This window comes from Pyrgilauda ruficollis, unplaced genomic scaffold (genome assembly GCF_017590135.1).
Source record: "Pyrgilauda ruficollis isolate IOZ18807 unplaced genomic scaffold, ASM1759013v1 scaffold25, whole genome shotgun sequence".
Taxonomy (NCBI): domain Eukaryota; kingdom Metazoa; phylum Chordata; class Aves; order Passeriformes; family Passeridae; genus Pyrgilauda; species Pyrgilauda ruficollis.
The window spans coordinates 4,237,302-4,260,595 of NW_024523822.1; the positions used below are offsets into that span (position 1 = coordinate 4,237,302).

Sequence of the window (23,294 nt, forward strand, 5' to 3'; positions counted from 1 at the left end):
CCACCCTCACAGCAAAGAACTTCCTCCTAATACCTAATCTAAACCCACTGTCTTTCAGTTTGCAACCATTCCCCCTTGTCCTGTCACTACAGGCTCTTGTACACCTTGTAGCTCCCTTCAGATAATGTAAGGTCACCCCAAAATTGTGTTTGCTCAGCTTTTCCAAGCGGAGCAAACACAATTATATCAGCCTTTCCTCACAGGAGATCCACCCATCTGTCTTATTATCCTTGTGACCTCCTCTGGACTTGCTCCAAAGGTACATGTCCTTCCTGTGCTGGCTGACTGGTTGATACCTCCAGAGTCCTCCTTTCTACCCTTTTAAAAGATGAGCACAATGTTCCCCCTTTTCCAGTCTCCTGGGACTTCACTGGACTGCCATGGCTTTTCAAACATCTTGGAGAGTGTCTTGGCACCTCCAGCTGCCATTTCCCTCAGCGCTCTGGGATGCATCCCACCAGGTCCCATTGAATTATGTATGTTCAGGTTCTTCAGGTGGTCACCAATCTGATCTTTACTTACAGTGGGAGGCACTTTGCTCCCCAAGTCCCCATCCTACTGTCCATCCACTTGAGAAGTGTGGGAAGAGGGGATATCACTGAAGCCTGAGGCAAAAATATTGATGAGTATCTCAATTACCAGTTTTACAGCCTTGTTCAACAGGGGCCATTGCTCCTTCTTTGACCTTCCTTTTCTGGTTAACATATCCATTGGAGCCCTTGGTATTCTTTGTGTTCCTTGCCAAGTTCAGCTCCAGCTTTGCCTTGGTTTTGTGACCCCATCCTAAATAATCATCCTTCTCTATACTCTTCCTGTGTCACCCATCCTAGCTTCATCTTTTTATGCAGTTTCTTCTTTTTCTTTAGTTAGACCAGTAGATCCCAACTCAGCCATGCCATTGCCATTGTCACAATAGGAACTGTAACACCCTTTTTCGCAAGGTACAGCACTAAATACAATAGAACGACACAGAGGATACAGGCTTTGGGAAGGCTGCCCAGAGAGGGAACATGACTGTGCAGGAGCCAGAAAGGGAGAATGCAGGAAAGTCCCCAGCTTAAAAGTATCCTCATAGTCTTTTTTTTTTCTTCTGCTTCCTACATCTACCACTGCTTCATCTGTCAAAATAGGAAAGTATACCATATCTGTCAAGGTATTTATGCTTATCACCAGACCTAGTTACTTACAGGAGGTTTTACACTTACCTGACTTCAACTGACCAAAATAAACTCTAACTTCTTGTGGGTTTATGTGCTCATTGTTACTTTAAGTTTCAAATTTTTAATTATGCTAAATATTATTTTGCTATTTATTGATACAAAACTTTCTATAGAAAGTAGTAGTTGACATATATGGGAGAATAATGAAAATGTTTCTAAAAACTCACCTCTTGTGGCTCCTGTAAACCTGAAGCCATCACAGCACACTACAGGGGCACCATTAAGCAGCTAGGAGTGTGGGACTGATATCCCACTATCTGTCAAAAAAAATGCAGAGCAGAAGTTGCAATCACAAAACTGCATAGAATGTCAAAGATATGGTACCATAATTTTTTGTTACAGTATTCATTTCTATAAAAGGTATGGGTTATCATTGAATGCAATGATTGATTTTACATCTTTTATATAAAACTATGAGTTTGTTTACTCACACAATTGAGTTATTTTTTCCAAAAAAAAACCACTTCTAAAAAGCAGCAGCTTCATGTCAAATCATTTAATGTTATTTGAGTGTTTCTAGAAATGTTTTTTTTTGTCTGAAAGAAAAGGGAAATGGCTGGAAGAGTCTAGCAACCTCTCCGTAAAAGTCAAGGTGTATTACGGACTTATTTGCTTCTTCATTTCTTTGAATTTCTGTAAGCACTGTGGCATGTTTTGGTACGGTGATTTACTACATGCCAATACACAGTGACAATAAGTGGTTTTGATATCAAGGTATAAATTTAGTCTTTACTAATCTTGTAAGAGGCTTATTTCTATGACCTTATTGTGGTTGCCTTCATTAGAAGATTTAGTGCCACAGTGAAGGAAAGGCACCAAGGAGGAAAGAGAGCTCACAATAAGTGTGTTCAGATTATTTGGTTCAGTTTTCTTTATTAAAAGAAATAAAAAGTCAAATGTTGCTGCTGTGTTAATGTGTTGTACAAAATCCTTTTTAAAACAGAATGTGAAAAGGAAAAAATCCTTGCAATATTAAGATACTTAGGATACAATTATATAAATACAGCCTACCCTGGCTTTATTTGGCAGAAGAGAAATATTGATCTTGGCAAAGCTCACATTCAGTATTATTCAGGCATGCTTAAAGTGATCTATTAATCAGTCAGTCTTTAATGATATCATGATTTTGAAGAAGACTATAGCTTATGATACTCAGAAGGCACCTTACTAACCACTGTTGGAATGATGTAAATTCCATTCCTTTGCAAATTAGTTGCTACATTATTTTAATTCAATTATGTAGTCTATATTTTCAACTACTCAAACAAAAAAAAAATACTTTTGGCCTTAAGGTTTCACCTATGAATCCCACAAATTGAAAACTTATTATGTGAAGATATTGTCACTTGATGCTGTAGCACATTTGTCAGTGTAAAAGAAGAAAGATGGTTCCTCCAAGGAGAAAAATATAGCCATTTATATTTGTAGTATTTCTGAAGAGTGTACTTATTCATAGTACATGAAAACAGTACATTTTCTCAGATAATTGATGGATAGTTGCAATTTAACCCTAGAAATTCATTTTTCTAAGTCTCTGAACTTTTCTGGTAAAGTAATTTTAATTTTTATCTTTAACCTTGCTCTGGGTGAATACTCAGATTCTTCTTGATCACATTTCTTATGAATAAAAATATCTGAATTTATTTTGTTTCAAGATCACTGGAAGGGGAGAATACTCTGCCTATCACTGTTGAGAGATCATAGCCAGGGTGAGAGCCACTTGCTTTTAGCACTACTAAAGGTAGGCTGAAACAATTGTATGCAAGAGTTGAGGCTTGAATAAAAAATAAATAATAAAAAGAAGTGCAAACCCAGCCAGACAAACAAACAACAAAAAGACAGTGATGTGCAATGATGCCTGGTAGGAAGGAACTGAGTTCAATGCTCAACATCACTGGTGGTAATACAACACAGGAGTAATGTCATTGTGAAAAGCTGCAAAAAGGCCTGAAAATCATCTACCAGACTGAGGCATACTTTCTTAGAGTGGCTGATCTCTTGTAGAGATCATTAAGCCCTCTCAGGAAAGCTGCTTAATGTTATAAATTGATTCTCTTAAGAATTTGTGAGGAAGACACACTTGAAAATAGTTAAGAATTAAACAAAGAGGCAGTTGAGGGCTTTGTGATCGTGTCTCCAGCAGCAGTTTTGCTCCCTGTTTACTAGCTCCTTGCTGTGCTGGGGGCACACGTTGAGGGATGCAGCAGATTTTAATCTGGGGTGGGGGGGGGGGGGGGGGGGTTTGTTCTTTTGGTGTTTTTTTCCTCTCCTTACTCTTAGCTGCCTGATATCAGTTGGAACAGGTTGTTCAAATAGCACCCATATTAAAAATACTTTGAACAGACTGTAAAGAATTTGAGGGGTTTTGTCTGGGCAGCACTGAATAATCAGAGCATTGTCTATTTCTGGTCTCCCTTAGCTCCATAGTTCTGTGCTCTTTAGTGGCTGCTGTAACTATCTAAGGGTTTACCATAAGAGTTCTCACTTGAATAATGCGATAAGAGCCCTGAATATAGGAGATGTTTATGCAAAGGGCAAGCCTCACGCAGCAGGAAATCCCAGTTATCCCTTTAGCCTGTGGTCTCAGCCAGCCACATCTCTGCCAAAGCATACCATAGGAAAAGGACGTACCCTTACACTGTTACGAGCATTTCATGATTAGTGTGGGGCACTTCCAGCACTACTGTCCTGTGTCCCCTCAGGGATATACTTATTAGACAGTTTTAGAATTAGCTTTTCCCATGGCCTTTCTGTGGGATCCTTTCGGAGCCTATACACCTCGTCCGTCTCCAAGAAATAAGATGAGATTTCGCTTTTTGAAGTCCTACAGGTATCTCTTCTGGTGGCTTATGGTGCAATTTACAGTGGTAATAGTTGCAACTGTGGATCTTTTTTATTCTTCTACTGCATTACAGTATATAAAAAAATTGGAAATGGCTTGTATTAATTGTGACTCTCTTGAGTTTATAAAGGTTTTGCTTGATCATAGTATGTCAAAAAAAAAGGTATTGTTTCTGTATAAGAGAAAATACTGTGAACAAGTGATCATGGAAGTGTATGAAACCGCACTCTTCAAGTAAATGATAACTTTGAATATTTTTGGCATACCAAGTTGGGGAAAAAGGTAGATTAAGGTTTATGTCAATGTTCTTATTAAAAAAATAATTGCAAGTATTCTCAGTACTTATTAAAAGTTAGCATATTTAATTAAAAATATGACACACTGATATAGAATATCAAACCTGAATTAATATTTAGAGTTGTGAGACTTTTGCCAGAAAATAATATTTGTTAATTATTTTTGTTTTAAACATTTTTGAAAGTTTAGCAAATGAGAAAAACACACAGATTTTTTTTTTTTCCTAAACTATTGTTTTAAAATAGCAGTAGCAATGCTTGATTTGCATTATTTGTCACATTAGTTTTGGTAATTGAACAAATATTTGTTCTTCAACTTCCTTACATTTATTACAGATTCCTTTGTTACAGTTCGTGTATATTTTCCAATAAAAACTCTCATGATCCTCCCATTTGTATATAATTAATTGAAAAACTTACTACATATCATCTTAATAAAAAAAATTGATCAATGCAACATTCAAAATTATTTGCACACATGTGCAATACAAAATGCCTCAGAGTATAAGTGCTTTATGTAAGATTACTGATAGCAAACACTATATATATATGGTTGAAAAGAACTCACTAGTTGCTCTCCAACTTTTCTCAGTATTTTCTTTTGTAAAATTAGTCTTATACAGAGGGAGATAGTTTTATGACAAAAAGAATAATAGCAGTTAAAAGTATTACAATCTGTTCAAAATTAGATCATACAGTTAATTTGAGATTCCCTTAAGAAATCTTATTGTAGGGGATTTTTTTGCATAAAGTAAGCTCCTTATGTTTCTTTTATAAATTTATATGAATAAATCTATATCTATTTATATTTATATCTATCTAATTTCTTCAAAGACAAAAAGAAACATGTTTCATGTAACATGTCAATGCAGAGTCTGATTATTTTCATTATTATGTACATATTGCACTTTTTCTAATTTTTCAATATAGCAAAGTGAAAATATTCTTAGAAGTTGTCAATTAAACTAAAAAAACCAAGGAACCTTTACCAAAAGTCCAGAGGTGTGAATGAATTTTATGTTACCCTAGAGTGTTACATGTTTTTTTTTCAGGAGCTTTTAAAAACTAGGATGAGGTTGAAGATAATTAAAAAAAAAAGTCACAGTTGTATTACTGAATTTGAGCTGTATTCTTTGCTATTGCTGTAAAATTTAACTGTAAGTCTCTAAGAGGAGAAATAAAAATACTTAATATATATTGCCATGTCACTGCCGTGGCTCCATTCACACTGTAGGCTATATTTAGAAATCTACTACAAAATTTTACAGTACTCAGTGCCTATGTAATTTAATAACCTTGTTTATGTCAACTGACAGTTCTGCTCATGGTACTCAACCATTTGATGTCAAGAGATTTTGGAGTCTAAAACTATGCATCTGATAGTGCTGTTCATGCATTCCATGGTGAACATTGTTCAACAAACCTTTTAAATTTTGAAGTTTGCTATAATTTTAAATTTTCTTTTCTTACATTTTAAGAAAAAAACAGAATTTTTTTTTTCTGAGGTACTCACAATCTATTGATTAAATAGATCATCATGTTTTAATTTGTATACTTAATTTTTGGGAGATTCTATGATACTTTGATGCCGCTAACAGGCAAATTAAGAATGCCACCTTATAACAAAATAGTGAAATGAGCTTCTTTGCCCATGAGGAAGTGTTTTCAGAAGGTAACAGAAGACTTGGGCTGATGCAAATTTTCCCAGGTTAAGGGAACAATATACCTTGAAACAATGCAATTTTTCTAGGATGAGCTGGAATGCAATGCAGTCAGTTAGAGCTCTTCTTACTCCACCTGTCCCATCAAATAAACTATGTCTTAAAAATTCAGCAAATTGAACTGAACCAAAACAAAGTAAACTAAAAGAGCTGATAGATACACTTATAATTGACTCTACACTAGAAATGCAAATATTCACAGAATTAGACACGGAACTAAGGCCAGGAGTCAGTTCTTTGCAGAGAGGAGACTCAGGAGACCACCAAAACCTTTCACAATTTACATAACTTCTTGCAGGATGGAGGAGGATGGTTGTTTAGTTTTGTAGGGATGTGTACCCACTCTGTTCTCGGGAAGATGAACATTCTTCTACTCCAATTAAAAAAAAAAAAAAAAAAAAAAAAAAAGTGTATATCTTTATTTTTGTTTCTAGAACACACAGATTAGTTCACCTCTTTTCCTTTTTGTTTCCCCTCTCCCTTTTTTTCTTTCATTTTAAAGCCTTGAGTCTCTAAATTGAAGCACACCTCCCTTACTGAAATGCAAGTAAGTTTTCCTGCTGCTTTTAGATTTGCTCAGGAAAATAGCCCTAGATGTGGCTGTAAAAACTATATCCTGGTAGAAGCACAGTTACACAGTTATGCTTTAGAGACTCATGAAACCTCTGAAGAATGAATAGAGATATAAGCTTTAGAAGCTTTTTTCATGATCTCTAAATCCTGTCACACATGGATGAAGAGCTAAAGCACCTACCAAAATTGCCTGCACATTACTGAGATGTATGAATAAGAACATGCTATATGACACTCAGTTCTGCTAGATACTAAACACACCTCCCACTGACCTAGTGACAGGTCCTCAGGACCACTTAGAGGATTCTCCAGAGGCATCAGGATCTGCCTGGCTGGTCATTAAGTCCTCTTTTTCCACCCTATGTGAGCTGTTTCACCACTTGTGAAAAGCACAGTGACTATCTGCTGAGTAAAACCTTCCTGTGGAGACAATTTGTGGAGATAGTAAGCTCCAAAGTAAGATGGATGTTATAGGGAAATGGCGCAGTCAATAACACCAATTAAATGAATAATCAAATTATTAGTAAGTTTGCTAAATTCTTACGTTGTCAGAACTACATCTTCACTCAGTTAGCTGTAGTGGTACAATTCTTGAAACAGTAATCATGACATTTGTACCTTCCTCTGGAAAAGAAAGAGAGGTTCTTTGTTGTGTGATGTGATTTTCTTTTGTTGTGCTTTCTTTCTGTTTTTCTTCTTTGGTTGCCATTTGGCATAGTTCCCTGGACAAGAGGAACAGTCATGTGGCTGAAGCTAGTGCCAACACCACTTCTGCAGCCAGCTGCTCACAGCATTTGTACATAAGAAGGCAGATTCCCTCCTGCCAGATAATTGTACTCCAAGCCCCTAAACTCTTGGGAACTGGGCTGGAAAGTGGTATATCTCTCTTAAACAGCAGTTTTCAGGAATTCCTTCTCTAAGGGGATTTCTTAATTATGTCAAAGCTGTCTTAGTGAAAAGAGCATAATAAAACTTTTTGGTGTTACAACCTTGGTGATGAAATGGAAATAGAAACCAGATTAAAATTTATTATTTTATTTATTAGGCATTACAGTCCCAGCTCACTGGAAATATCTTGGTTCTATTTGACCAGCCATTCAACATTTTCTGGGAAATAAAATATTTGAATGCATAAGTGTGAACTTGATGAATCACATATTTGATTTCATATTTAGCTGTTCATATTCTGTAATTCATAGAATGCCGTGCCACCACTAAAGGGATGTTTTGAATCTCACTCGGATTTATTTTAGATGAATTTATATGCCAAAATATCAGCTATCCAATTCAGACATTTGGCAATGTTGACTTGAAATCTTGGGAAAAGTGGCAAAATAGCAAGGCACATTGCAAGTCAGATTAAGCAGCAGTAGGAGAGCAGGTGCAAGTGAATCACACTTAACTCTGTGTTGCTGCAGACTTACCTCCTTGTCAAAACTGCCTACAAAGTCCCTGATAGTGAACAAATATAATTTCAATACCATTTCCTAACAGCTCAGAAAGACAAACTCCAGTCCTTAGGTCCCAAAAGGCAAGAAAAAACTGCAGAGGAGTAACACATTCATAAGTTTCAGCTTTTGATAAATTTTTTTTTTTATATAGCTGATCATCATACAGATAGGTTAAGTGAATCTATCACAGTGGGAGAGGTTGAAGCTGTCAGTGTTTCTTATTGCTGCTTCTGATTAGTGTTACCTGAGTGATTCTTCAGTGGCATCTTGCTGCAGCCTTGGAAGTGATTAAATCAGTGTGAAATAAACAGAAAATAGAAGTGTATCTATAGGTATTTTATTAACAGGTTTTTTTTTTTAATTTATGCTTACGCATGTTCTGACAGCCAAAGCCAGATCTTCTATAAATAACTACAGGAAACATTCCTTCATACAGAGTGAGGTAAAGTATGATGACTGGTGTTGCTACAGTTTACAGTAAATAAATGGCTGGGCTTTGCTGTTTGTGGCTAAAACATCCCCACACAAAGCCAGCCTTCGAGATGGAGCTAGGCCCAGACACTAGCACCTCTTGGGATGCATAAAAAGATTGCACTAACCATAAACGCCAGGAAATACTCAGTTTGATTTACAAATTGTAGATGTCCATGAATATTTATGTAAATGTCAGAAGTATCTGGCTTGTAATTCCCTGATGTATCACAAATTCTGGGAGCACTATAAATAGACCTATCATTCAATCTGATACCGAATACATCAGGAACAAGCTGACGCAAGTTCAGCATGTACCATGTCCAAATGTTGTAATTAATTTCTAGATACCTCGTTAAATAAGAAAAGTAGTACAAGGGTAACATATTAATGCTTCTTTTATGGCATTCTAGAATTTGCTTTTTTCCATTGTGGGTCAGAATATTTGATTTTTTTTTTTTAATGGAAAACTGACATTTTCTATTGGAGCTAGTAAATCTAATTGATTTCTGTGCCCTAGGAAACTAATAATCTCCAGGTAATTTTGTGTTTCAGTTGTCTTTATGAGAGGAATTAGTGAGTATCAGTTGGAAACTTTTCCAATATGCTGAAAAGTAATTTAATGCTCTAAAGCACCTTCCTTTATGGGGTAATAAATGAAAATAAGAGTGAAAAATAGAGGCTCCTGCCCACCTAGAGGTGTCTGGCACAAACATTGGTCTGGTGCCCTTAGCAGTAGGGGCAGTTATACTTCAGCACATGGGTGGTCCACGAAAGCTAATCCAGCTCTTGGTCTCTGCCAGCAGTCAGTAGCAAATATTTGAATGGGAACAGTAAGAAACCTGGTCACAGTATAATCTTCCTTGAGAAATAATCTCAACATCTTCAGTAGTTCCTGTGTATGTGTATGCCAGAACTCTCCTTAGAAAAAAGAAAATATGAGTATTTCACTTACTCACAGTAAATGTTGATCATGATAAAATAAAAAAATTGCTAAATTTTTCTCTTGTACAGTATTTTTTGACACTCACTTCCACAGATGAACCCTATGCAATGTACAAGATTTTCTTCATCCTGGTGTGTAATTTTCCCAATAGTAGAAGTATTGTGACCCAAGGATTTGTTGTCTTATATATTTGTAGGCCACTCCTTTTCATCAACTTTCTAACTAATCTTTTCACATGGAAAAATTTTATGTCCATATCATTAATGTTGCCAATCTCTTAACACCTCCTCCTATCTCAATGCTCTTTCTAATGCAGAATGACCAGAAGCAAACTCAGAGCTTCTGATGAGGACAACAGATCTAGAATTAAAATATTACTATTCTCAAGGAAAAAAATCCATTATGGAACTTCTGTTATTCCTCTCTATCTTATTTCTGATGTAGATTAACAGACGTGCTGATTAACTGATGTTAAGTGGTGAGCAATAACCTCCCATTCCTGCTGAGGTCTGTACTAGCCATATTCTGTGTTCTTAACCCTGCTGGGTAGCCTTACTTCCATTACTGTGTACTTTAATTTCATCTCTCCCCATTCTGTTTTCTCCAAGAAATTTTCAAGGATACAGTATTGTGTAAAGACAACAGGGATCATTTCAGTAGATAGAATTTCAGTCTCACTAGAAATTTTGCATTTTTAAAAGAAAAAAAACCACCCAACCTTGTAGCAAATAGTTTTACATAATTTTTTATGGGAAGAACATTTTTATTTTCAGATAAGGAAACATAAAATGTAAATAGGGTTTTCTTTTTTCTTATAGTGTATCTTTAGGATTTCTGACTCATTAGAAAGCTAGGAAGTCCTTCAGGAAATATGTCATAATGCATGCAGCTGAAGATATGGGGCGTTTTAGCAGTAGGAGGAGACAAATGTTTCCCATTAACATACCCATACACTTGATCATTATGTACATGTGTGCTAGACAAACAGTCTGCACACATACAAACACACACGTGTGGGTGTTCCCTACACTGAAGTGTACAAACTATGAGAAGTTTTCCAGGAAGAAGCTGAATACACAGCACTTACTTTATTGTTTGTCCACATGAACTTGGTTTTACTTTATTTGTTTTACCTTTGTAACATTTCCAGTCAATACTTGGCTCTTCAGAGACAGCTTTCACAGGGTTTGGTACAAATTTCTGTTGCAGTTGTAAAAGTAAATGGCACAGTTGAACAAACACCAGGATCAGATAAACTCTTGTTAACACTAACTGAAGTTCTTTAGCTAGTAAAGAAACCTGAAATGGAAAAAAAAATCCAGAACTGTTTAAAGGGGATATAATTTTCTTCAGGTGGAGGATGGGAGGCCTCACTTTTTTTTATTGTTATGACAGATGTAGGTAAAGCAGAGGGACAAATATAACAAATAAATAAATTTATACCTCCAGCTGAAGCTACATGTGCATTACTTGGATAGATGGGAGGAGTTACCCTGTGAATCCAACTCAATTGACAGCTGCAGGGAGGTGGTAATTGCAGATGGAGCAGAATCTGCTACTCAGACAGCTCTGGTGCATGGCACAAGCTTCGTGTGGCACTGTGAAACAGACATATTTTTTACCTTCATAGGTACTAATAAGTGTGGATGCATTCTTAAATTTACTTGGTTTTCCTAAGTATGTGAAATGTACTTAAGCTTCTAGGCTGCATTATTTTCTTTACTTCTTTACCAATTGCATAATTTTTCTTTACTTCTTACTCTTCCTCGTGACATAAAAATAAAGTGTAAATATGGTCATGCAAACATTAAACTGGAAACTCAGAGAAACTGGTTATTTTAAGCAACAAAATTAATCTGATTTATATCATGCACTGGAGGTTAAGTCAAGTGTTTCATCATCATTTGCATTCCATTGAACCAGGGACTGAACAACCAGAAAATTGATAATTTGGAAACTGGGTTATGTCACTAAAACAGTGGAAGCAAAATGCACACAAGTTAGGTTTCTACTGGTGGAAAAGGAGAAAATTAAGTTTCTTTTAAGCATCATATCAGAAAAACATGAACTTGCCATGCAATATATAGAAGTGACAGGTTCCTCAAGAGAAGTGCCATTGGCACCTGAGAATCAGGAAGAAATTTGCACTAGTCTAGCATAAGTTGTTAATCTTGTGAACCTTCTGAAAGAAAATGTTGATTTGTGAAGAAATGTTTGTTTCAAATAGAGGGGAGAAAAAAGGGGGGGAAATGGAGAGAAAAAGAGATATAAAAGGAATGTAATTTCTTAGCATTGATCCTAGCATCCAGATGATTCCCTTAATGAGGTAGTCATGCAGTCTTAATGAGTGTGTAAGTGGCAAATGGTGTTTGTTCCATGTCTCCTCTTGGCCATGGTCTTTGTTTAAGCTCTCTCCCACATGACACAGTAAAATGTTATTTGGAACCTGGAACATGATATATTTGAGGCTTATCTCATTTTGGCATAAAAATACATGTAGTTCTGTTTTGCGATAAACTCTGCTTGCTGTCATAGAAGACAAAAGGAATTCTAGACAGAGTGGTTTTACAATACAAATACATGCACACATTAATGCCAAAATAGGGCTTATTGTTTACAGATAAGAATAAAATTATTTTGAGCAGGTGTTATATTAATTAATATAACAAGTGTTATATTAATTTATAGGTGGGGTCAATAGCAAAATGCAGTGTTATGCCATTAAAAATTTGTTCCATGATACTGACAAAATTTCATCCTCAAATACAGAGGAACAGATGTGTCTGTGATACACAAAAGATTTAAATTTTGCTGTCACAGTTCTTCATGCTTGACTACCCCATTAGACTACAATTAAAATATAAAATTTTATTTATACTGTACATAATTTTCAGTCTGTATTATTAAATGCACCATATATTAACACAAAAATTCATGTGCTATTTAAATATAAATATGTAGTAATACGTATTAGGTACTGTCTCTTAAACATCTAATCATACAGTGATATGGCTGCCTTTTAAATGCTGAAAGTCACAAACTATATATTTTTATAAAAATGTGATTTAAAACCTCTTTTTTAGGTAGCTTGATGTTATCAAAAAGTGCCAGCTCCTCTGATTTTATTGAATACTATGTGAGGGCCCTGATTTTTCCATGGGTGAATCTGCAGAGTGAATAAAACAACCCAGAAATATTTTCATCTGGTGATTTGTGACTAGATGGCATGACATGGCAAGGAGGCTGTATCCAGGTGGTGGTCAGACTCTTCCAGGAAACCAGAAACAGGACAGACAACACAGTCTTAAGCTGTGCCAGGGGAATTTTAGGCTAGACATTAGAAAAAAAAAATTTTGACAGAAAGAGTGGTTGAGAGGCATTGGAATGGACTGCCCAGGGAAGTGGTGGAGTCACTATCCCTGGAGGTGTGTAAAAAAAGGTATGGCACTCAGTGCCGTGGTTTTGTTGACAAGGTGGTTTTAGGTCATAGGCCGGACTTAATATTCTCCAAGGTCTTTTCCAGCCTAGTCAGTTCTGTGATTCTGTGACAGGGCCATATCAGTAACGCTAACTCCTGCTCCCTGGAATGGAATATGAGGGGCCAAAATACTCTTCAGGGCTCAGGTGGTCGCAGTAGCATTCCAACCAAGAAGGGTTTGCAGCCTTTCTACTGCATTAAAATAGATTGATCACAGTTTTCTACAGGAATATTTTGTTTTCTGCTTGCATATATTACAGTACAGTCAAGTCCAATAGTTTTTTAGTTATATCTTGGAGAATCACAAGAGTTTGTGTAAAAAGCCCTTCTTTTTTCCTCATCTAGATCTTAAAGAGTTTATCAAAACCAGAAAAGCCAGGACCTTTCTTAAGATGCAGTTGAGATTTTCATCTAACACCTGGACTCTAGAAACTTTAAGGAAAATACTTAGTCTGTGAGACTGAAAATATAATTTCAGGGGGCAGCAAGGCAGAATTGTGTGACTTTGACAGCCACAGCCTGAAATATTTAGCTATTTAAAATTCTAGTTTTCACTGCACAGAGTGGATGTGTGACCCAGAGTGGTCATTGTAGTGCCCTGCTTTTTCTTCTGGGGTTCATAGTAGAGAGCTCTTAGGCAGCAGTATAAGGAATGCACCCAGACTAATGTTGTCATGCAAAACTCACCAGGTTCTTCTTCCCTGACATTCTTCCAAGATGCAAATTTCCCAGCTGTCTAATGCAACTGTTTTAGAAAGTAGGGAAAGGAGCAGACAGTCCTGGAAAAGCTGTGCTTGCTCTTTCCACTAAGATTTTCTGGACTTGTACTCTCTTCACAATTTCAAAGAAACAGCTGTTCTTTGACCAAGAAGATATTTTATAATTTGGACCATTTATTTTGAATTAATATGTTGTTCTGATTATGGTTTAGAGTAGCTAATGTAAGTTTAAATGAAGGAGGATAAAGAGCAGTCAGAAGATGCAGTGAAAATGATGTATTGCAGTGTAGAGCTGTCTAATTGATCTGTAGATCACAAGGTTCTTGACTTTGATAAAGAAAAATCGATGAATTATATTAGCAATTTATTGTAAATATTTTCTCACATGATGCTTTTAAATGGTTTAGATAACATTTCCTTTTGTTGCAATATATTTATTTGATCCTGGAACATTTAATTCACCGTTAAATGTCATACACTCTGTTACTATAAAAGGATAAAACTTCCAAGTACATATTGTTTCAGTAAGACATGAGCCTGTTCATGCCAGCTCTTCGCGTTTACAAAGTCACTTCAAAATAGCTGCTTTAGAAGTTATGGTGACAATGTAAAACAATGTAAAACTCTCTGTGGTAACAATATAAAGTGTTCTTGGACATCTGCACTTGAGGTCCCCAGTGCTTATCCTAACTTTGGGCAGCAGCATTATTTTTGCATTTATACTTCTAGGAAAGTAAAGTATGAATGTAATGTTAGAAAGATGTGATTCTACATCCTTAGGGAGTGGTATTTTTTCCTTCTTTTTAATTTTTACATCTTTAGTTCTTCTGTATTAAATATTTTTATGTATAATCTAAGTATTTTTTAATTGTAGTTGTTATGCTATTCATTAATTGAAGTCATTTGTAGAATTGTAGAATTCCTGCCACGTTTTAGGAATTTATTTCTGGCTAATGAATTGCCTGCTTTAGTTACCTTCTTTCCCTTTCTCGTGTCACTAAGAATATGTACTAACACTATGATTTCATTTACCATTGGTATATTAACACTTGGTTTGTATGATATCTATGAAAAAATATTTTTCATACATCACAGGAAGATTGAAAAAATCTTGTCTTTATTTTCTGTATTTCTGATAATCTAGTGATTTCCTTAGGCTTTGTCAGCACAACTCTAAGTTAAAATTTGAAACAATCTGATATTACTTTTCATCCGCAAATGTCAGGTTTCACCACAGCATTGTAATGCCTGTGGACTCAGAGCTGCCATTTAAGAAATGGTTAACTACAGAAAATTCAGAGGAGTCACATAATTAACTTCTATATTTTAATATACAGGTTTTATTTGGCAACATGACAGGAAGCTATAGAGCAAAGAATGGAAAGGAGAAAATAAATGTTAAGGGGGGAATAGTATGCAATGATAGGGACAGGGTATGACAGCAAGATCTCTGTCTATTCACTCTGTAGCAAACACTACATCACACTGCTCCAGCTCAATTTTTTTCGTCTCTCTATTTTGAAGGGCTGAAATTGTTTCCCAGCTACCTAGAGCCTTTTGATCTGTAACGTCTGCTTATAGCAAAACAATATTTGGAGCTCCTTAAAGACAGGAGTTGCTAGAGGTGACAATCTACCCTGGTGAGTTACCTTTATGGTTACAACTTACCGAGTTCAAGAGAACATGATATGCATTCCCTTCCAGTAATATAAATTAACTGATTGTAACTATTTATCTAATAAATAACTAGTAATATGTGTAATGGCCAGGCATAGGTCAGAGCCATCCCAGGTTGGCAGTAACCAGTAGAACCAGGACGCAGATGCCTGTAATGAATAAAAGCTTCATTATGGTTTTCAAGGCAAAATTTTATGGCAAACCCTTAGCATTGACAAACACGGCACGTCAGTGGTGCTAGCACACAGAAATTTCCTGTTTCCAGCCTCAAACCATATTTTTTTATCAGTTCTGTATATCTCACAGCCACTGTGATTGGAGAGGCATTTATTTATTTTGGAACCTACTCTACTTTAGTATCACTAAAAAAAATTTATTTGTGATTCTTGTTGGCAAATATTCAGAATTTGCAAGGCACCTCTTGATGCCTCTAAATATAACCAAAAATATGACAAAAAATTTTTAATGAAGAAATGCCATTTAAGCAATGCTGCTGGAAATTAAGTTTACAAATTTACTTGCTGTACTATCCAAGCCACCCAAGTGGCCTGCAGGCACTATTTCCTAGAATAGCAGCTCACAGGACCAAAACAACATTCCTGCTCCACACGTGTTCAGAGGTCTGCACACTTTGGAGTAATAGACAGTAAACCAGTACTGCTTCAGCTCCTTCTTCTTAAACTGCTGTAAAGTGAATTAGTCAATGCTGTAAAATTTAGTTTGTGTAAAACATCACCTTGAAATCTTGCATTTAATCTTCAATCATTTTGAAATGGTACAAAGAGTTAGTGTTTGCTGATAAGGAAGTCAAAAGGTTTTGTTATTGTTCTTTTCCATTTTTAGTTCAAAACAAAACTTGCATTTTTTTCCACACAAAAACAAAAACAAAATTTTGAGGACTAGGTAAAATAGACACTACAGTGCAGCTTTAAGATGTTGATCAATGTTGAATATTCCTGAGTGTATTACACAGAAGCACATGCACTATAGAAACAAACGTATATTTTACCTGTAATTTGGTATGCACTGAAATCCATGAAGAATGTTCTGCAGCACACTGTAGTTAGGGTCCACTGTTGTGTTAGACAAAAGTACATGAAAAGTAATTTCATGACATCTATTTCATTTGATATTTGCATGTTTTGTGGGATTTTTATATATAAAGTAAAAAAAAAAAATAAAATAGTGATGAGGGAAAAAAAATTCTGAGGTAGTTCAGCTTCTTGCTACTTATGCCAATAAATTTACAGGGAAAAATGTTTTCCAAGAGCCATAGGAAATGAAGTTAACTGTACTGAACCTATCTTGCTGAGACGATTGTCAGGAAAGTGACATATCAGAATGAATAATCCAAGTTGATTAAAACCAAGGAAATACATGGACTGCAAAAGATGTAGGAAATCATTTAACACAAAATTCAATGGATACTTGCCATTCAGTATAGTTTTATTTCTAAATTTTATATATTAAGAGAGAGAATTGACAGTGGAACACATGAAAAAAAACAGCTCTGAGATGTGAAGAGGGTCTCCAGCTGTTCGTTCAAACAGAAACCTAGTTACAAAAGCTGAAGATGAATTTAGTTCATTATTTACTTTATATTTTGTTCTTGCTAGTTATATGTTTTGGTTTTTTAAACATAACTACACGTTTGTTTGGTAAGGCTTCTATCAGTCTTTCTGCAAACTGACTTTAAAAAAGAGTATCATGATATATTATTGCTGTGCTTTTTTTTCTTTAATGGTGTAAATAAGCCATCAGTTTCCTGAGTGGTTAGAGTTAGTGTTTGCTGAAGTTACAATGCAAAACGAGGCAGGAAAGTGTTATTAGCAATCATCAACTTCATTTATAAATCAATTGTAGCAGAGTAAAAATCAGTGTGTGTACCTAAAATCTGTCATGTCAACTAAATATATTGAGCAGTTAAATACCACTTTGTGTACTTAATAGCCATGTTTGCTGTAGCAAGGCTTAGTTGTTAGGAATAATGGCCCATCAGCTGAGCCTGAAAGAGATCCCAGACTGATTTCAGACATGAGTAAGATGACAAACCATAGTGGCAGAAGTGAGACCTGAAGTTTAAATTGAAGAAATACAAGTCAAGTGTTATTGGAAATTATTATTTTAACATTATTTTTTGTGTAACAGTGATAGTATTAGTAGTACTTTTTTTTGCAATATGTGTCATGTTTTCCGCTTTAGAGACAAATTATTACTTTCTTGATTGATACACCTACTAAGGGAAGAGAAACAGTTTCTCTCACTCCATTGTAGCTGCTCTGCCTTGTCCAAAGGGTTTCTCTTAGAAGAGCTGAAGTGGGGTAACTTTGAACGTGTTGCTGTCATGCATGTTCATATTTAAACCAGAGACTCATGTCTACACCAAAAACTGGAATTCCTGAAGTTCTATCAGTTCCATATATTTGTGGATAAATCTCTACAGGAGAGAAAGATTCAAGTTATTAATTTCATTACATACTTCAAGAGGCAAAATATTAAATAAGTTTCACGTTTAAACTAAAACTAGACCAAACACAGGATACATAAAGGATGAAAGAAAGACTGTCTTATAGGAGAGGCCTAAAGATTAGAAAAGTGATTTAACTATTAAGATATTCAATGGTTTTCTTCATTAAGATTTTGTTTGTTGATAAGAGTTGAGGAGAACTTTTTGTCAGGAAAATTACTCATATTATTCTTAAGCTCCAATGCATTTTTTTTATTCTCTAGTGCTCTGTAAGCCCCTTAGCCATAAGGGGTTTAGAAAGTAGAAGAAGGCCTATTTAAAATGTCATTCTCCAAAAAACAAAGCAAAACCAAGCCAGAAGGACTTGACAGAGCTTAAAGGCAAAAGTCTTGGATGCACAAAATGAGATCTTTCATGTAGAACTTTTTCATCTATTAAGAATGCAATGCATCTCCAAAACTACCTCAATCAATTTTTTGTTTTTAATGAAAATCCATGGATTCTCATTACTGTAGTATACTTTATCCACTGCACTGGACATCATCATAGGAACCGTGTGAATCAAAATAGACAAGGTCTGCAATCAGAATCATCTTTCTGAAGCAATGGAGGAAGGTCAAAAACAAGAGGAGCTCTGTTGCATCTCATCCCTCAATGTGACAAGCAAAAGGCAAGACAGGGAATTGAAAGTTGTCATTTTGCTGGACGCTAAAATTAATAGAACCACAGAGTCATTGTTATTTTCAAGCATATATTTTCCCCACTCATCACCTTCTATTCTATAGATGCTGTTTCTCTCTTTTTGATCTCCACAGATCTGCTATTTGTTCTCTTTTCAGCATCTCTTTCTTCTTGAGTGCTCTTTTGTTTTATTTTGTTTTCGGGTGGGTTTGTTTTATTCTAGCACTGTCAAATCACTTTTTGAGAGACATCTTTTTCTGAAAATCTCTATAATGACATCTCTGTAAATGTCTTTTTTGATTAAAAACTTAGAAGATTAACATTTTTGGCTTATTTTGGCACTACAGGTTTAATTGTCAGTGTCCACATATTTGAAAACCTTAATTCAGGTCTTATAAGGACAGAAGGCCAGTTTTATTTTGGAAACAAAACCAATCCTTCTCCAACATCCATACTATTTTAGAAGTCAAGAACTGATATTTAGTACAAATATCTACTGACCTATATTTCAGAAATTTTTGGTCATCCCTATGAAGGCTACGAATGAGTAGATCTGAAGACACATTGCATTCCTGAGACTCAGCCCTGAGACCTCTGAGCCTCCAGTAATGTGCAGCCTAGCACATGTCTGTGTCAGGCAACTCAGACACAGCTCCTATTGCTTCATTCGCTGGGACTGGGCATGCAGAGGGTCTGTATTAAAAAAACCCCATGCTTATCCTCAGACAAGAGGATGTAAACCTTTGCATGAAGTGCAAAGCTGAGAAATGTGATCATAATTCTACTAGTCATGGTTTTCAAATGGGCTTTCTCACTTTCTTGAGTTAAAATAATACTTTTTTTATTGCTCTAGGTAGTTGAAAATTTATTAATTGTTAGAAAAGTTATTGAGTCTTTATTTCCTTAGATGCCTCTGAGAAAGAATATGGCCAGAATTAGTGGTTGCTATAAGTGGTTCTGTGTAAGCTTTCTCAGAATAAAGATTTCTGCACAGAGCTTTCTCTGAAGTTAAGACTTTTTTAACCATCTGGCCAAGGGTCATAAAGAAAGTAAGCAACAGAGTGCTTGAGGGGAAAGCTGTTATGCTGCAAGGAAAACAGAAGAACTTCCAACACATTGCTTGGAGGAATTTGGAGAAAAGAGAGAGGATAACTGAGCTCCAAATATTCATAACATTATTAAATTTATCAACACTGTTATATACAGTTTAAAATAAACATTGAAGAAACCCTAGTTTTTCTCCTGCAGTCAGAGCAATATGTATTAGATTGAGAACTTATTAAACAAAGCAGCTTAGTACCTCATCCTTGTCTTTGCAAAAATGTCATCCTAACTGAGAAAGGTTTTAGATTCCAAGACTTTTTTTTAAGTTGTAAAAGGCAAAAGTGAATAATTTAGTTGTATTCTTGTCCAGAGTAATAGAACACAATGGGTAGAAACAGAAGGGAAAAAAATCCCTGCCAGTTTCTCTCGTCTTAAATGTCATTTTATTTGGATGATGATCATCTGGATTTACTTTGCAAGACTGACTATTTACACATAAAAAACTGCTTAAACAGTAAAAATAAATTCCAACGTTTTGTAACTTCATATTCCAGAGACAGTAATGTGCATCTTGCTGTGATTTGTAAACCTTCCAGTGTATTTCGAATGCTAGTTCAAATTAAATTACAAGTTTTGAAAAATGTGCATACGAGCATGTAAATTAAAAGAACATATTATTACAGCCAACACTTAATGTCATTAGTTGGCTTTAGCAATGTTTGCAATATAAAATACAAAACCATTTCCTGAATTTTTGCTATAGTGAATTATAAAAGAAAAAAATTTCACTGTTACAGTATTTGTAGAATACTTTTTCCAAAATTTTCTATAAATGAATCTTCATGTAAGCTTTCACATAGAGAAATCTTAGATTTTTTTTTCAGTACTTTCATAGGTAATCTCAGGTGATAATTAAAAAAAAAAAAATCCAAAGTGTCTTTTCATCCCAGTCTGTTTAATTTCTTAACCCACCTTTAGACATGTAAAAAAAGAAAGCAAACAAGCCACCCTTCAAAATTACACCCAAAATACTCACAGTAGTTTAAAAAGGCTGACTCTGGTTTTTGTAGGTTTTGTGCAAACACAGTGAAATGCAGCCCATATGGTCTTAACCAACAGTGAACACATTCTGTTAGACATACTGCATAAATTAAGTTGTTTCAAATAAGAACTGCTGCAATTTAGATTTCTCTTCTTTATATTCATGGAATAGATCCTCATGGAAGCAATGTTCAGATATATACAAGACAAGCAGGCGAACCAAGGTAGCCATGATTTCACTAAGGACAAAAAGGGCCTCACCAAAGTCTGCGCCCTCCTGTGATGGAGTGAACTGCAATGCTCTTAAAGGGAAGTCCAACTGGTGCAATCTGCCTGGGCTTCTGAAAGCTTTAAACACAGTTTCACATGGAATCATAAACCCCAAACTGGACATTTAGAGTTGGATTTTAAGGGTAAACTAAAGAAAGGGTGACGTGAATGCAGCCAGAGAGTTGCAGTCAGTGGAGAGCCAGATGGAGGCCAGTGATGAGTGGTGTCCCTAACTACAGAAAGATGGGATGCCATCCAGGGGCATCAGGAAAAGCTTGAGAACTGAGACCATAAGAAGCTAAGGATATTAAAAATCCCAAGCACAAGGGGCTGCAGTACAGTCAGAGCAGTCCCAGACATAAGTGCAGAACTGGGAGTAGCACTAATTGAGAGCAGCCCTGCCAAGAAGGACTCGGAGCTCCTCATGGCTGAAAAGCTGGACATGACCCAGCAATGCACCCCTGCAGCCCAGAAAGCCAAACATGTCCTGTGCTGGATTCAGAGCAGTGTGGGCAGCAGAGACTGGTGAGGGATTCTGTCCCTCTGCTCTGCTCTGGTGAAACCCCCCTGCAGTGCTGCATCAGCTCTGGGAGCCCCAGCAGAAGCAGGACCTGTTGGAGCAAGTCCAGAGGAGGCCACAGAGATAATGAGCAGGCTGGAGTTCCTTTTCTGTGAAGAGAGGTTGAGAGTGTTGGGGTTGTTACGCCTGGAGAGGAGAAGGCTCCAGGAAAACATTTCAGCCTTCTAATAGTTAAAGTGATTTGGAAAAAATAGAGAGAACACCTTTTTACAGGGACAGATAGTAATAGAACAAGGGAGAATGCTTTTAAGACTTAAAAAAGGAGAGAGATTAGATATTAGGAAGAAATTATTTATTCAGACGGTAGTGAGGCACTGGAACAGGTTGCTCAGAGAAGTTTTGAATGCCCTTTTCCTGGCTTTGTTCATGGCCAGGTTTGATGGGGCTCTTGAGTAGACTGGTCCAGTGAAAGATGCCCCTGCCAATGGCAGAAGGGTTGGAACTAGGTGGTATTTAAGATCCATTCCAACCCAAGCCATTCTATGTTCCTATGATTTTTTTATTTTTTTTTTAAGGAAATATGTTGTAAAGTTGATGAATGCCATTTCATTAAAACAAAACAAAACACCCTAAATAAAGAAAGAGGAAGATATGGTGCCTCATCTTATTTTAGTCAGAGATTCTCTCTTTCTGCATTTAACATAGCAGCATACATCTAGAAGGAAGTTAGCTGGATTGAATTCAATGTGAAAAACAGAGATAGCTTTGCTAATCAAATACTGAAGGAGACCATCAAGAGAAAAGAATAGATTGATTTGCTATATTAGAAGGCTACCATATGTAAACCAGTAGCTAGGTATGAAGTGACACTGTACTAGTCTCAGAATTGCTGTCCTACAGGAAGCATGTTGAGGTCTACATATAAGTATTCTTCTGTGTATATCCATATAATAGGCAAAGCTGTGATGTGTTTGACGACACACAAAGTATCTCTTACTCATAGAAGGGTAAAGAGGAAAGAGGCACATTGTCCCTGGCAATGCACTGGGAATTCTGAAATGCTTGCATCCAATTTAGGCAATTTAAATTTCCACAAGAACATGAAGTTTCTGGCTACTGTCATCTCTGGTGGTATTCACAACCAGTGTTGCTAAAAATCTCTGGGATTTATAGTGCAACATGGTTTTCTTGTGCCTGGTACATTGTTTAATAAGGGGAAATTCAAACATATAAATATGGAATAAAGTGTTCAGGTAGACCTAAGTAATTAGTCCTAAACTGAGAAGAAATTTAGAATCAATGACTATCAGAACATAATGTATCTCTCCCTCCAGATGCCTGAATATTCAGAACAAGTAGGTCTTATATAAGTTTTCAGTGGTAGGCATAACTACTCTACTATATACATGGATATTCCTTTTGATCACTTTGCTTTTCCTCCCCTGGAAAGGAAGGAGGGGAGAAGTCAGAAGTGCAGTTTTTAGTTTGTTTTTTTTTTTTTTTTTTTTTTTTTTTTTTTTTTTTTTCACCATAAATTTTGGACTACAATAAATATGGATTGGGGCAGTGGTGTCTTGGCATTGTTCATCTCTCACAAAATCCAAATATGATGTGAGGCCAAATATGAAAATATGTCAAGTTTATATTTCTATAAAAGGAAAAAAATTAATCCTATCTACATTCAGTTCAACTGCTACAAGTAAGAGAGTAGTGAGGCAAAAATCTGCAATCCCCATGTTATATAAACTTATAGGTTTTATTCTGGTACCATAGAATTTGTCAAGTACATTTTGAATTGCCCAAAACCTAGATTTCTAACATAAAATAGGCAGGAAGCCATAGTCCACAGAAGGATAGACAGAGAGGAGCAGTGCTGT

The 23,294-nt window shown here is 35.9% G+C and overlaps 1 protein-coding gene across 5 annotated transcripts in view; it reads left to right on the top strand.

The window, feature by feature from the left end:
• The window catches only part of PDE4D (phosphodiesterase 4D), a 306,758-nt gene that overhangs the window by 149,248 nt on the left and 134,216 nt on the right, over window positions 1-23,294 (top strand). Inside the window, exon 1 of one of the 5 annotated variants that reach the window (XM_041470894.1) lies at window positions 3,885-4,050. The exons of the other annotated variants lie outside the window; for them this stretch is intronic. Coding sequence (XP_041326828.1) covers window positions 3,962-4,050 — 89 coding nt within the window. The 5' untranslated portion in view covers window positions 3,885-3,961. Of the gene's footprint in view, window positions 1-3,884; window positions 4,051-23,294 lie in introns of those variants that run through there. 5 annotated transcript variants of the gene reach the window in all.